At 41.6% G+C, this 16,676-nt stretch overlaps 1 protein-coding gene across 1 annotated transcript in view; it reads right to left on the bottom strand.

Moving 5' to 3' along the window:
* The window catches only part of adcy1b (adenylate cyclase 1b), a 199,651-nt gene that overhangs the window by 62,922 nt on the left and 120,053 nt on the right, over positions 1–16,676 (bottom strand). Inside the window, exon 6 of the mRNA XM_060920370.1 lies at positions 941–1,068. Coding sequence (XP_060776353.1) covers positions 941–1,068 — 128 coding nt within the window. The remainder of the gene's footprint in view (positions 1–940; positions 1,069–16,676) is intronic.

Here is a 16,676-nt window from a genome sequence, read left to right as displayed (position 1 = left end):
GGTGGTGTAGTGGTTAGCGCTGTCGCCTCACAGCAAGAAGGTCCGGGTTCGAGCCCCGTGGCCGGCGAGGGCCTTTCTGTGCGGAGTTTGCATGTTCTCCCCGTGTCCGCGTGGGTTTCCTCCGGGTGCTCCGGTTTCCCCCACAGTCCAAAGACATGCAGGTTAGGTTAACTGGTGACTCTAAATTGACCGTAGGTGTGAATGTGAGTGTGAATGGTTGTCTGTGTCTATGTGTCAGCCCTGTGATGACCTAGCGATTTGTCCAGGGTGTACCCCGCCTTTCGCCCGTAGTCAGCTGGGATAGGCTCCAGCTTGCCTGCGACCCTGTAGAACAGGATAAAGCGGCTACAGATAATGAGATGAGATGAGAAACAATCCAGACTGGGTGCCCACTCAGAACATAGGCTATGTTTCGTTCAAGGTCGGACTTTATTCTTTGGCACCCAAACCAGATAGAATATGATACTCGATGGTCAGTAGAAGTATCTTATGTTCAGAAAAATCTGACTTTTTAAATAATATGGGTCAAAACCCACACATATCTATCTTCTCTTTGTATCAAATCTTCGCTCAACCGTTCAAATCGTGGTAATACTGAGAAAATTCAGCATTGTTTACAGACACGCTTTCAGCAGCTGCCACCCTAGTTGCTTTGTAAATCCACCATCATGGTGGATGCTCATGACGAAGCACATTTTGATCACATGGTTGCAAGTCATCTATCTATCTATCTATCTATCTATCTATCTATCTATCTATCTATCTATCTATCTATCTATCTATCTATCTATCTATCTATCTATCTATCTATCTATCTATCTATCTATCTATCTATCTATCTATCTATCTATCTATCTATCTATCTATCTATCTATCTATCTATCTATGAGACTTGTGTGAATAGCCCGAGAAGCAATGAAGTAGAGGAACCAGGACTCACGTGATGGTGTCGATCATATCGAGCCCCATCTCGACACAGCAGTGGGCGTGGTCAGTTTTCGGCTGGGTCAGTCCTGACACGCAGTAGTAACAGTCGCCCAGGATCTTTATGCGCCGGCAGTGGTTCTCCTGTCGATCAGAAACAGGGCCAGAGAAAACCATTAACTGTCTTGTGGTTCACAAGTTTAACAAACATGACCTGATTATAACATTCTGACATTTGCTGCAAGAATGAATAAAAAAAGAGCTGTATAAATTATGACAAAGTAAAGGGAAAAAAACAACACTCTACACTCTCCTGTGCTGCTGAAGGTGTTTATTTGCCTCCAGATTTTTTTGTGTGTGTTTGGGTGGTGTAGTGGTTCACGCTGTCTTCTCACGGCAAGAAGGTTCGGGGTTCGCAAGCTCACTCCAGCCCCGTCTAGTCCAGAAGGAACGATCTAAAGTGGGACACCTTAATGTGCAATAAATATACACTATATACAAGCTCTACTGTATATAGAAGCGATATCCACCCTAGGAATACCGAACTATTTGCCAGAATCCCAAACGGTGAGGAATTGACTGAGAAGAAGCGATTTTTGTTGAACTGCTTAAGGCATGAAGGCTTAATTAGTCCATAACTTCATTAATAATTGTAATTAAACAAATCTGGGTAGAAGGTATATGCACCCTAGGTACCTCTACCTTCATGCCAGAAAGAATCAAAATCAGTGAAGAATTTAGGGAGAAGAAGCGATTTGTGTGGAAACTGCTGATTAGGGATTGATTAATTACTCCATATTTTCATTATTAATTGCAATTATGCAAATTTGGGTAGAAGCCATCTATATGCACCGCAGGCAGACCTACCTTCCTGCCAAAAAGAATAAAAATCAGTGAAGAACTGAGAGAGAAGAAGCGATTTTCATGAAATACAGACGATGAATGACGTACGGATGACAGACAACACATGAGGGCAAAAACTCATCACCTGTTGGCCAGATGAGCTAATAAATTAAATTAAAAAAAAAATCATGTCAGTATGTCAGTAAATACTTACGGCAAGGAAATTTGATGAAAATTTTTTTTTTTCATTTAAGTGATTATATCTTACTCCACAAAGCTGATCAGATTCTGAAGCTCGTGGCCAGAAAAGTGTCCAAAACATATCAATGGCTTAAAGGTCCATGAGCTGAGCAACCAAGGCTAAGACTAGTACGCTACTAATTTATTTACAACCCCAATTCCAAAAAAGTTGGGACAAAGTACAAATTGTAAATAAAAACGGAATGCAATAATTTACAAATCTCAAAAACTGATATTGTATTCACAATAGAACATAGACAACATATCAAATGTCGAAAGTGAGACATTTTGAAATTTCATGCCAAATATTGGCTCATTGGGACGGCACGGTGGTGTAGTGGTTAGCACTGTCGCCTCACAGCAAGAAGGTCCGGGTTCGAGCCCTGTGGCCGGCAAGGGCCTTTCTGTGTGGAGTTTGCATGTTCTCCCCGTGTCCACGTGGGTTTCCTCCGGGTGCTCCGGTTTCCCCCACAGTCCAAAGACATGCAGGTTAGGTTAACTGGTGACTCTAAATTGACCGTAGGTGTGAACGTGAGTGTGAATGGTTGTCTGTGTCTATGTGTCAGCCCTGTGATGACCTGGTGACTTGTCCAGGGTGTACCCCGCCTTTCGCCCATAGTCAGCTGGGATAGGCTCCAGCTTGCCTGCGACCCTGTAGAACAGGATAAAGCGGCTACAGATAATGAGATGAGATGAGATATTGGCTCATTTGAAATTTCATGACAGCAACACATCTCAAAAAAGTTGGGACAGGGGCAATAAGAGGCTGGAAAAGTTAAAGGTACAAAAAAGGAACAGCTGGAGGACCAAATTGCAACTCATTAGGTCAATTGGCAATAGGTCATTAACATGACTGGGTATAAAAAGAGCATCTTGGAGTGGCAGCGGCTCTCAGAAGTAAAGATGGGAAGAGGATCACCAATCCCCCTAATTCTGCGCCGACAAATAGTGGAGCAATATCAGAAAGGAGTTCGACAGTGTAAAATTGCAGAGTTTGAACATATCATCATCTACAGCGCATAATATCATCAAAAGATTCAGAGAATCTGGAAGAATCTCTGTGCGTAAGGGTCAAGGCCGGAAAACCATACTGGGTGCCCGTGATCTTCGGACCCTTAGACGGCACTGCATCACATTCAGGCATGCTTCTGTATTGGAAATCACAAAATGGGCTCAGGAATATTTCCAGAGAACATTATCTGTGAACACAATTCACCGTGCCATCCGCCGTTGCCAGCTAAAACTCTATAGTTCAAAGAAGAAGCCGTATCTAAACATGATCCAGAAGCGCAGACGTCTCCTCTGGACCAAGGCTCATTTAAAATGGACTGTGGCGAAGTGGAAAACTGTTCTGTGGTCAGATGAATCAAAATTTGAAGTTCTTTATGGAAATCAGGGACGCCGTGTCATTCGGACTAAAGAGGAGAAGGACGACCCAAGTTGTTATCAGCGCTCAGTTCAGAAGCCTGCATCGCTGATGGGACGGGGTTGCATTAGTGCGTGTGGCATGGGCAGCTTACACATCTGGAAAGACACCATCAATGCTGAAAGGTATACCCAGGTTCTAGAGCAACATATGCTCCCATCCAGACGACGTCTCTTTCAGGGAAGACCTTGCATTTTCCAACATGACAATGCCAAACCACATACTGCATCAATTACAGCATCATGGCTGCGTAGAAGAAGGGTCCGGGTACTGAACTGGCCAGCCTGCAGTCCAGATCTTTCACTCATAGAAAACATTTGGCGCATCATAAAACTTCCACATCATTGCATTCCGTTTTTATTTACAATCTGTACTTTGTCCCAACTTTTTTGGAATCGGGGTTGTACTAGCCTACGTCCTTAATTTCTGACGTGTAACAAACGAAAGGCTCTGTTTTGTACAAATTTATTTACTTATTGATTTATTTATCTATCTGTTTTTGCTGACATGGCTTGAATTCACTTGATTCCCTTAAGAGTGAAGCAAATCTATACAAAGTTTTATTGGTTTATTTCCACCTTTATCTTATAATGAAACATTTCTATCCTGAAGGGCGTGGCTTCTTTCAGAATGACCCCGCCCCCATTCACATTCACAGAGCATTAACATTGCCTATAACAGCATGACACCAAGTGTTTTATTCCTTACGTATTGTATTTCCAGTATTTTTGACAAACTTCTCACGTACCTCATTTCCTGTTTTGAGGTATTTCCCGGTTTCTTTTTTGATGTTTTGTCAGAGTGTGTGTAACGCATTGTCACAAAACTACACACAAGATAGTTTATGGAGGTTTTAATAGAGTGAGGTTTTTAAAATTATGAATTTAATCACGCCTCTGCATGAATATTACTATCTGCTATATGTCTCTTCAGGTCCTGGGTTATCGAAGGACAGCGGGAAGGACACACACACACACACAGACACGGGCTAAAGTGGGCTAGTTATTGACCTCATTCAATTTCCACTGTGTGTGTGTGTGTGTGTGTGTGCATAGGCTGAAAGTGTCAAGAGCTCACAATCTCATCAACATGCTCCCTGTTGTCCAACACACAGGCTCAGCATTCTCACAACAGTGTGTGTGTGTGTGTGTGTGTGTGTTTGGATTTTCATGGTTGTCATTTCAAAAAAAACCCTGAAAGTTTCCAATCAAATGCTCTCTCCAGCACACGTTGCCGTGCTCCTGGAAACAACCTGCGAGTTTCGCACTCCATTAGCAGCCCTTAAGGAAAAATCACACTTTTCACCCATGTGAAAAAGACATAAAGGTCCGTTTCAGCACATTATGTCGTGAAATTGCACATCCAAACTGCACACGCGATGTCGTGAAGAATCTGTGATCACATGTGAGGAAATGTATGAAAGATTAGCATGCGACAATAAAAATATGGCCTACGTTTGAAAACAATGTGCGAGGTTCGTGCGGATTTTCTGTAAGGGAGTCATTAGTGTTAGTATAGCAGTGTTGGGCACGTTACTTTTCCCAAAAAGTAACTGAGTTAGTAGCGGAGTTACTTTGTCATAAAAGTAACTAATTACCAGGGAAAGTAATTATTCCGTTACATTTTGTTCCCCCTCAAAAAAAAAAATCAAATTCAATTAGTGTAATCATAATAAAAGTGAATGTTAAATGTGTTTAATGACTGAAATGGACACTTAAAATAACCTATCTACACTATATTAATATTTTTGTGGGGCAATGTGAGATAAGACATCTATCAAATGTAATATATTTTTGTAGTTATTAAAATTATGTTACTAATTACTGGCCACTGACGAGGACAAACGCTTTGTTCCTCGACATAATGTGCATTGCACGTAAACACTCTTGCTTTTTATTTCAAGTAATGAAAAGTCCTGGCTGTATTTCCAGTGTGAAAGCGCAGTGCTGGGCTGACCGCTCGCCATCGCTGTGTCTTCCGATTGAAAGAGTGCGCAGTAGTGCAGTAGGCGTGGCCTACCTACGTATGTTGTCCAAATCTACTCTGATTGGCTTACTATGCCGTTGTCTCGTGTCTCCCCGCCCCACACGAAAGCAGAGTAAAGAAAGGCTGAACGAGCAGCGTGCCAGATGAGAACAGCTTTAATAAAGTAACGCATAGTATTTTATTGTAAGCAGGGCCGTAACCAGGATTTTTCAAATACCGAGGTCAAACATTGCGATACATCTTATTTGCCAAAAAAAAAAAAAAAATGTCCTAATATGGTGACTTTTCATACATGTTTGAAACGAGTCAAAATCACAAGCCCAACAAGATGAACATGTAGGTGAACATGTTTATTTTAACAATTTCAAAATTGCACGATCACAAAAGTATTTTGTGTGTGTGTGTGTGTGTGTGAGAGTGAGTGAGTGAGAGTTTGAGTGAGTGACAACGCAATCTAGCCAAGCCAATGGACTTCAATTGCTTTTTAAAAAAATATATGCCCTTTTCAATAGCAAAATACTAGACGGTTATTGGACAAAATCGACTAAAACGCCGGGTATTTTTAAAACCGAACATTCCCCCCCCCCCCCCCCCCTTTATAAAAATGTTTTATCCACACCACCTCGTCTTCGAAAAAAATCCCTTCCACACATAACCGAACATCTGCGTTTTCAATCACATTCATAAGCATTCCAAACCTGTAGATGGCATTATTTCCCCAAATCCTCCCCCCTAATCACATCGCCTGTGCTCTTGGAGCAGTAGTTGGGCTTCTAAAATTAAGCACCTGCACAATAATTAACGCTTTCAAGGCACTACTCCGATCCATTACTCTTTAGCTAGCCGCACACTACGCCGATTTTCAGCGTACCGAGCCAACTGAAGTCGCGAGTCAGGCGTAAAGACTAGTTTTCGATGGTACCGACTCATCTCACAGCCGATTCGAAAAACTAATCGGGAGCCAGACTGATCGGCGAGAGTCGCGAGCAATAGCCAATCATATCTTTCGCATATAACACGTGACATCATTAAACACAATTTCTAGCGCGAGAAATACGTGCTGGTAGCACCTAATGCAGGTATATACTGTAATTCCATAGACTGAAGCTTTATCCATAGACACAGTGGGCTGGAAAGCCACTCTGCTCAAGTTGTGTGGCTGAATTCCAAATCGCTTTAACTACCCTATATAACGCTATGTTCACACTGCAAGGCTTAATGCTCAATTCCGATTTTTTTGTGAAATCCGATTTTTTTGTGAGGTCGTTCATATTAACAAATATATGCGACTTGTATGTGATCCTCAGTATGAACAAAAAGCGACCTAAAAGTGTTCCGCATGCGCATTGCAGGATACGACGACGTCACACGCAGTGAGCATGCCCAGTGTTTACGGAAGTAAAACCGCCCGGTTGCGGTATGACCCATCCAATCTAGCTTGAATAGCTGTATCCCCCCAAATGGAAATCAGCTCCCTAACCTCTGCGTCCTTCCATTGAGAAGATTCAGAACCTTCACAGCCCGAAGCGTCCCTCGCATTGATGTCATGCGCAGGGGCGCAGATACGTTTTTTGAACTGGGGGGGACAGTATTTCCTTCGTAACTACGCTGATAACACTTTGTGTTGTTGTCAAACATTGGAGCTTTGTATTCATTCTGAAGGTTTATTGTTATTAATATTGAATAAAAAGTAACGGGATATATCATTGTTAATTATCATTCAAATTTTAGGTAAATTATTTTAATTTGCATCTTATACGGATTTTATAAGGGAAATACGGATTTTGGAGGTTGGTTATACAGGTTTGATTGACCAAAGGTTGACGTGTGTGTGTGTGTGTGTGTGAGACATGGAGAGCATTTGGAGTGTGTTAGTATGTGTGATTTGTCTAGAAAGTATGGAAAATTTTAATAAAAATAACAATAATCTCTGTTTCTCTCTCTCTCTCTCTCTCTCTCTCTCTCTCGGACCTGCCTGATCCATCCTCATGCCCTACTTCTGGCTGGATTCTCATTACATCACTCCTGTGGAGGACGGCCCCATATGGACAGTCAAAAGTCGCACTTACAGTTTGGCTGTGATGCCTGGAGACTACAATCACCATGATAACTTTCAGACTGCAGTTGGCATAAAGAGTTTTACACTCCATCAGTTGATGAACAGTTTATAACTTCAACAAAACAGACTTCCTGCTAAAACTATAATGAATTTCCAGGTTACAAAGTTGGACTTTGCGATTACTGTATATAGGGCACAGTTATAGACTCGAGTTATTTATAATCACGCTATCTGTTATCACCCAGATGAGGATGGGTTCCCTTTAGAGCCTGGGTCCTCTCGATGTTTCTTCCTCATGCCATCTGAGGGAGTGTTTCCTCACCACCGTCGCCTCATGCTTGCTTATTGGGGATAAATACATTTATTAGGGATAAAATTACTAGCTCATGTGTTTAAAGTCTTTATTTTTCTGTACAGCTGTTTTGCAGCAATGTCTGTTGTTAAAAGCGCGACGTCAGTAAAAGGTTTGGAGAGGCGTTCAATTATAGCCGCTCCAGACGATAATTCCCAAACACCACAGCACCCCGCCTCTGCGGAATTCTAGAAGCGCACCTGTTCCATATCAGAGACTAATTAGGACACTACATGCTCACCTCCGTGTGAAGTATTGTTCTGTATCTCCGAACCTGATCGCACCAAGCCTTATCTTGACTCTGCCTGACTTTTTGTGCTTTTGACTCTTGCTTACAATCAATCAATCAATCAAAATCTCTTTTCCAAGACTGACCTGGCCAAGAGGGCAGCATAAACAATATTACAATAAAAACTATAACAGACCAAAAATACAAATACACACCTAAAACATTACAAACATGTGTTGCCAGGCAAAACAAACCTCGTCCGGCAGCACTTATTTTATACCTGTATGTTGAAAATGGTAATATTTCTCAATCATCAGCTGTCAGTTTATAGTCTTTGACCTTTCAGGGTCACTCAAGGTCAAAGATCATGGTGTCAACTGAAAGCCCATATGGCACTTCCTATAAGTTGATAATGGTAAACATCTGTCTACCATCAACCATTTTCAAGTTACAGCCCTCTGAAAATCTATGACCTTGAGTTTGACATTTCAAAGTCATTCAAAGTCAAAGGTCATGGTGGCAACTGAAAGCCCATATGGCACTTCCTATAAGTTGATATTGGTGAACATCTGGCTATCAGTAACCATTTTAAAGTTATAGCCCTTTGAAAATCCATGACCTTCAGTTTGACCTTTCAAGGTCACTCAAGGTCAAAGATAATGGTGCCAACTGAAAGCCCATATGGCAGTTCCTATAAGTTGATAATGGTGAACATCTGGCTATCAGTAACCATTTTAAAGTTATAGCCCTTTGAAAATCCATGACCTTCAGTTTGACCTTTCAAGGTCACTCAAGGTCAAAGATCATGGTGCCAAATGAAAGCCCATATGGCACTTCCTATAAGTTGATAATGGTAAACATCTGGCTATCATTAACCATTTTTAAGTTATAGCCCTTTGAAAATCCATGACCTTCAGTTTGACCTTCCAGGGTCACTCAAGGTCAAAGATAATGGTGCCAACTGAAAGCCCATATGGCACTTCCTATAAGTTGATAATGCTAAACATCTGTCAACCATCAACCGTTTTCAAGTTACAGCCCTCTGAAAATCTATGACCTTGAGTTTGACATGTCAGAGTCATTCAAAGTCAAAGGTCATGGCGGCAACTGAAAGCCCATATGGCACTTCCTATAAGTTGATAATGGTGAACATCTGGCTATCAGTAACCATTTTAAAGTTATAGCCCTTTGAAAACCCATGACCTTCAGTTTGACCTTTCAAGGTCACTCAAGGTCAAAGATCATGGTGCCAAACAAAAGGCCATATGGGAGTTCCTACATGCTCATAATAGTAAACATCTGTCTATCGGCAACCGTTTTTGAGTTATAATGGAAAATATATTATTTTGACCGAAAGATTGACCTTTCCGGTGACCTTGACCTTCACCCGATTACCTCCAAAATTTAATCAGGTAATCTACGGACCATTGCCCACCTACCCTGAAAATATGAAGTCAATCGGTGCAACCGTCTAGACGCTAGATTGTTAACAGACAGACAGACAAACAAACAAACTACACTGATTACAATACCACACTCTGCTTACTCTGTCACGGGCGAGGTAATGATTACAGATAAAACAAATTTCAGTTAAAATGCGAAAAGCTCAAAGTTAAAAATTCAATTAAAACATCTCATCTCATTATCTCTAGCCGCTGTTATCCTGTTCTACAGAGTCGCAGGCAAGCTGGAGCCTATCCCAGCTGACTACGGGCGAAAGGCGGGGTACACCCTGGACAAGTCGCCAGGTCATCACAGGGCTGACACATAGACACAGACAACCATTCACACTTACATTCACACCTACGCTCAATTTAGAGTCACCAGTTAACCTAACCTGCATGTCTTTGGACTGTGGGGGAAACCGGAGCACCCGGAGGAAACCCACGCGGACACGGGGAGAACATGCAAACTCCACACAGAAAGGCCCTCGCCGGCCCCGGGGCTCGAACCCAGGACCTTCTTGCTGTGAGGCGACAGCGCTAACCACTACACCACCGTGCCGCCCCAATTAAAACATAAAATAAAAATTTTAAAACAAGTGCATTGTACAAGAGAGGTATTTTCTCGATCTTTTAAAAATTATTTAAATTCACCCAGGTTTATCAGCTTTGACATTTTCCACTCCTTTTGTAAATTGTTCCAGGACGATGGAGCAGCGTATTTAAAAGCCTTTTTTCCTAAATCTGTTCTCACTCCAGGAACTAACATCTGTCACGTGTTATTAGAGCGCAGGCTGTGTCGATTTTGTTTCAGACGCAAGTAAACTTATACAGGCTTACGCTTATATATTGACTCTACGACTTGCCTGCCATTTGATATCCTGTTTGCCGATCGACCGACCCCCGCCTGACCCTGACTTCGTTTAAAGCCTGGCGATTTCAACCTGAACACTTGTTGATGACTGTTTGTTTATTTGCACCAATTTACGTGTGTGTGTATATATATGTATGTATATATGAGTGTTTAGTCTACGTCTAGTTCTTATCTAGAGTGTTTATACTGTTTATATTGTTTGTTTGTTTTTTCAATTATTCTATTTTTATTTGTATTTATTGCATTGCCTGTTTGCACCGTGGGTCAGAGAGGACTGAAATTTCATCTGTGCTGTATGTCGAGCATGTATAGCATATTTGACAATAAAGTTGACTTGACTTGACCCGCTCTCCCCTACATCTGCATCCGTAAGTGCCTGCACTCTAATATGCTATACAAATAAACTGACTTAAAGTGCTGATGACACGTTTTTGACATCTTTGGCGATGTTTTATAACATAAAAAGTCATTCCCGATGATCCATATATTAATTCACGAAGGCGCCTATTTTACAAGTTATGATAAAAAACGCGGCTATTTGGGCAAATTTGACGGGGCTGCAGCACCCAGGAGACGAAGGAGGAGGAGGGGCTATATGACGTCAGCAAAAGAACCTTCCTCCTAACTTACCAGCTTGTTGTTGATGCGACAGGTGTTCAGTTTGTCATTATTAGTATTATTATTATACATTATATATATATATATATATATATATATATATATATATATATATATATATATATATATATTAGTTATTATGCCTTCGCGTTGTGTTGCCGGCTTTTGCTCCAAAACCCACAAGGATGGGGTAAGTTTATTCAAGTTTCCCAGAGATCCCGAGCTGCATGCGAAGTGGGTGAAGCAAGTCAGGCGCACTCGTGACAAGTGGGAGCCCTCACCAACATCTGTCCTGTGCTCTGATCACTTCGATTTGGATTGTTTTGACACCCTTCCCATCTTAAAAGAATCTCTTGGGTGTTCAGTTCAGCACAAACGTGTGTTACTACCATCAGCAGTGCCTACACAGTGTTGCCAGATTGGGAGGTTTCCCGCCCAGTTGGGCGGTTTCAAGTGCATTTTGGTGGGTCTTGAACATATTTTGGGCTGGAAAACGTCAGCAGTATCTGGCAACAGATACTGCTGACGTTTTCCAGCCCAAAATATGTTCAAAACCCACCAAAATGCACTTGAAACCGCCCAACTGGGCGGGAAACCTCCCAATCTGGCAACACTGCCAGTATTCCGGAGGGGGTCTACTAGTAGCTACGCCGGATCCAAAGACAGTCCTCCTGTCAGAACATGTGTTGTGAAACGACATAAGATAAAGGTACGTAGAGCTATAGATTCTACATGATAATCATAAATGTAATCATAAAGTCGGCATGATATCAGTCATGTATTTGCTTGTGAAAGCTTGTGGCTTTCATGTAACTGCCGCCTAGCAACGAGAGGCAAAGGGTAAAGAGGGTAGGCTATCATAGATTCTATTCGGAAGAGATCAACACAATTCTAGACTCCCAGAAGAGGAAGAGCTAGCACTAGAGAGTTCACCGGCGTTTTCATGCGCCATTTCCATTGAGTAGAACCAGAGTAGAACAGCCAGTGAACCGCAGCGTGTTCTCCCGCTGACGTCACAACATGGCCGCGAGCCACGGACCCAGTTTTCTTGCGCTGTGCAATTAAAAGTTGGATATTCGCGTAACAACAGCTTCTTTTCATGTAATTATAACAGAAATCTAACATGTTTGCCATGTTGTATAGTTTATTTAAGAAATTTCATAGAGTCATGTTCGTGTCATCAGCCCTTTAATAATAATAATAATAATAATAATAATGATTGGAATGTGAAAAATGATGAAATTTGAATTCATAGTATTGAAATACTTGGCTTCGAAACAAACATTTGTATTTATTTGCTATTTTAACGAACAAAAACTCAAATTTTAAAATATCATTTGTGTTCACACATTCAGATTCAAATCATTCAGTTTTGAGACACAGTGCTGCGCAAAAGTCTTCGACACGTGTCAAGAAATGCTGTAGAGCAAAAACGGCTTCAAGAATACTGAAATGAAATGTTTCAACATTGAAAAAATACTGCAAACAGTAATCAGTAAGCCATAATAAATGAAACAAAGTCAATATTTGGTGTGAGACGACCTTTTGCTTTAAAAAAAAAATAGTAGTCTGAGGTCCAGTGAATGCAGTTTTATGCAGAAATGATCTGTAGGTTTTCCTGAGCATCTTACAGAACCAGCTGCAGTTCTTCTGGACACTTTGACTGTCACACTCGCATCTTCATTTTGCACCAAAACCCAGCAGCCATCATTATGTTTTCTTTTTACCTCACCCGCGACGGAGTAAGCGAGGTGTGCTATTGTAATCAGTGCGGTTTGTTTGTTTGTTTGTCTGTCTGTCTGTTAACAATCTAGCGTCTAGACGGTTGCACCGATTGACTTCATATTTTCAGGGTAGGTGGACAATGATCTGTAGATTGCCTGATAAAATTTTGTAGGTAATCGGGTCAAGGTGAAGGTCAAGGTCACCAGAAAGGTCAACCTTTCGGTCAAAATAACATATTTTCCATTGTAACTCAAAAACGGTTGCTGATAGACAGATGTTTACTATATGGCCTTTCATTTGGCACCATGATCTTTGACCTTGAGTGACCTTGAAAGGTCAAACTCAAGGTCATGGATTTTCAGAGGGCTGTAACTTGAAAACGGTTGATGGTAGACAGATATTTAGCATTATCAACTTATAGGAAGTCCCATGTGGGCTTTCAGCTGGCACCAGGATCTTTCACCTTGAGTGACCTTGAAAGGTCAAACTAAGGCCATGGATTTTCATAGGACTATAACTTTAAAATGGTTACTGATAGCCAGGCGTTTAGCATTATCAACATATAAGAAGTCCCATATAGGCTTTCAGTTGCCGCCATGACCTTTGACTTTGAATGACTTTGAAATGTCAAACTCAAGGTCATCGGACTATAACCTGACAGCTGATGATTGAGAAATATTACCATTATCAACATATACACTATCGTTCAAAAGTTTGGGGTCACCCAGACAATTTTGTGTTTTCCATGAAAAGTCACACTTTTATTTACCGCCATAAGTTGTAAAATGAATAGAAAATATAGTCGAGACGTTTTTCTGGCCATTTTGAGCATTTAATCAACCCCACAAATGTGATGCTCCAGAAACTCAATCTGCTCAAAGGAAGGTCAGTTTTATAGCTTCTCTAAAGAGCTCAACTGTTTTCAGCTGTGCTAACATGATTGTACAAGGGTTTTCTAATCATCCATTAGCCTTCTGAGGTGGGGTTAACATTAGACCGTATCAGCGGATCATCAGATTAACGTTTTTAAAACGATTAGTGTGCACACAGCAACACCAATACACGATTCGCGTGCACACAGCAACACCAATACACGGATACGCTCGGCTCCGCAGGCATCCTGCGCTCCAAATCACTCCGCCCTGAACAGCGAGTGCCCTCTGGAGGGTGCGCACTCCGGCCCTGCGCAGCTCACAGAGCGCGCGAGTGGAGTGCACGAGCAGTGATTCGGGACTGAGCCGCTGTGTGTGTGATCCCAGTGCATGTCGGGCATGCGCGTCACTTACTACTTGCAAGTGGAAGGATGGCAAGCCTAAAGACAATCATAACTACACAATGGGCAGTATTTGCATCAGTATTTGCAGTATTTTCATACTTTTATACTCTTTAATGAAAGGTGATACAAGGCGGAAGTCCGCGCCGTTTTTCAGCAGTCGCGTCACATGACCAACGCCAGCGAATCAGGAAGGTGGATGTCACAGTAACGTTGTCCAATGACGACGCCAGCTAGAGCTCAGCACAGCGTATCCGCGTATTCTCAATGTTTATACAGCACCGGACCAGACACGATCTGGATTGAATACGTGGACCCTGGCAGATTCCCGTTTCCCGGCGTTTCCAGGCGTTTTAATGTAAACGGACAGTGCATCCGCGAAGAAAACGAGACAGATACGGTCTAATGTAAATGTAGCCTGAGGCAATGAGCAAACACATTGTACCATTAGAACACTGGAGTGAGAGTTGCTGGAAATGGGCCTCTATACACCTATGGAGATATTGCACCAAAAACCAGACATTTGCAGCTAGAATAGTCATTTACCACATTAGCAATGTATAGAGTGGATTTCTGATTAGTTTAAAGTGATCTTCATTGAAAAGAACAGTGCTTTTCTTTCAAAAATAAGGACATTTCAGAGTGACCCCAAACTTTTGAACGGTAGTGTAGGTATAAAATAAGTGCTGCCAGGCAAGGTTCGTCTTCAAGATTCAAGATTCAAGATGTTTATTTGTCATATACACAATAACAGACAGCGGTTTATTATTGGGTAATGAAATTCTTATTTTGCAACTGCCCGACCAAACTATGCTTACTAATATAAAAAGAAATATATATAAATATGAAATATAGAATATAAAGTGCATATGGAATGCAAAATATAAAAGTTGAATGAAAATAAACGAAGATAACATGTAAAAAAAAGGGGCAAGCAAACAATATGCAAACATGTTTTGCCTGGCAACACTTGTTTAATCTGAAAAGTGCTCAGAGAGAAACTTTTCTGTGCTGAAAAAAAAAACGTTTGGAACTCTAAAATGTTTTTGTCATGTTTTGACTCGATAATGTCATAAAATAGAACTCTATAACAAAGTTTGTATAAAAAAATAGCGTGCCTAAGACTTTTGCACAGTGGTAATTCAGTTTACGAAATTCGATTTGACGCTCAGTATTTTTTTCTTTGCAAACTGAATTCAACTTGTCGAAACAAGCAGCTTAAAAACGCAAATTTTGAAAGACTGAAAAACAAAACAAAACAAAATTGATTTTTAAAATTCAAATCTCTGAGCACTGAAATAAACCGACTTGTGCACACAATTGTTGGGTTTCCAAAGTGAAATAGTTCAATGCTACGAATTTATTGCTGTTTAAATTTTTTTTTAACGAGGAATTCAACTTCGGCGGCACGATGGTGTAGTGGTTAGCGCTGTCGCCTCACAGCAAGAAGGTCCTGGGTTCGAGCCCCGGGGCCGGCGAGGGCCTTTCTGTGCGGAGTTTGCATGTTCTCCCCGTGTCCGCGTGGGTTTCCTCCGGGTGCTCCGGTTTCCCCCACAGTCCAAAGACATGCAGGCTAGGTTAACTGGTGACTCTAAATTGAGCGTAGGTGTGAATGTGAGTGTGAATGGTTGTCTGTGTCTATGTGTCAGCCCTGTGATGACCTGGCGACTTGTCCAGGGTGTACCCCGCCTTTCGCCCGTAGTCAGCTGGGATAGGCTCCAGCTTGCCTGCGACCCTGTAGAAGGATAAAGCGGCTAGAGATAATGAGATGAGAATTCAACTTCTTTTAAAATTCAAACCTCTCTTATTTTTGTTTGCATAAGCAATCTCATTTCTACGCAGTTTTATTTTCCTGCCCCATCTTCATGTACTATCTTTTACAAAATGAAAGATGACCAAATCTGAGTACAGCTGGCAAACTGGCAGTAAGACATCGTACAAAACCGCATTCAAATCTCATTACATTACAGGCATTTAGCAGACACTCTTATCCAGAGCAACGTACAACATACCCAGCCTGAGGAGCAGGTGCCTTGCTCAAGGACACTTCAGCCGTTCCTGCTGGTCCAGGGAATCAAACCAGCAACCTTTTGGTCCCAAAGCTGCTTCTCTGACCTTTAGGCCAGGGCTTCCCCTAGCATCGCAGTACTATTTTACATCCCCTCAGTCCAGCTCCTTCAGATTCAGGAGGAAATGTGTAGAAGTTTCATCTCCAGCATTAGTGGCTGTTACGGAAATCAGTCAAGGCTTTTGACACTCTCTGAAAGTTACGTCCTGTTTCAACATAAAAATCAGAGCCGTTTCGTCACCACTTTAAGACTGATGAACCAGCAGCTGGTCCAAGATCGACATACTGGAACCTTGTCAAAGTAGTGAGTACTTCCTGATTTCCAAAGAGTGCTGATTTTGCTTTCGGATCTCCAACGTTCTTTGATTCCAGATGGTTGTCCTGCGTATCCTGTGATCGTTTGGCATGCAGGCTGTCAGCTGAAGACTGAACAAACCATCTGTATGTCCAAAAACAGCACCCTGTTCATTGTATATTTTGGGAGTTTGGTCTGTTTCATTCAGTGCGCTCATGACATCCCACACATCTGTAAGTTTATAAGTGTACAGTGTAACTTATTTGGTAATTAATAAACAAAATTCACTTTGCTGTGTACAGTACATGCGGAGGATGATGTA

The sequence above is a fragment of the Neoarius graeffei genome, chromosome 1 (genome assembly GCF_027579695.1).
Source record: "Neoarius graeffei isolate fNeoGra1 chromosome 1, fNeoGra1.pri, whole genome shotgun sequence".
Lineage (NCBI taxonomy): Eukaryota > Metazoa > Chordata > Actinopteri > Siluriformes > Ariidae > Neoarius > Neoarius graeffei.
This window is presented reverse-complemented; position numbering and strand designations above follow the sequence as displayed.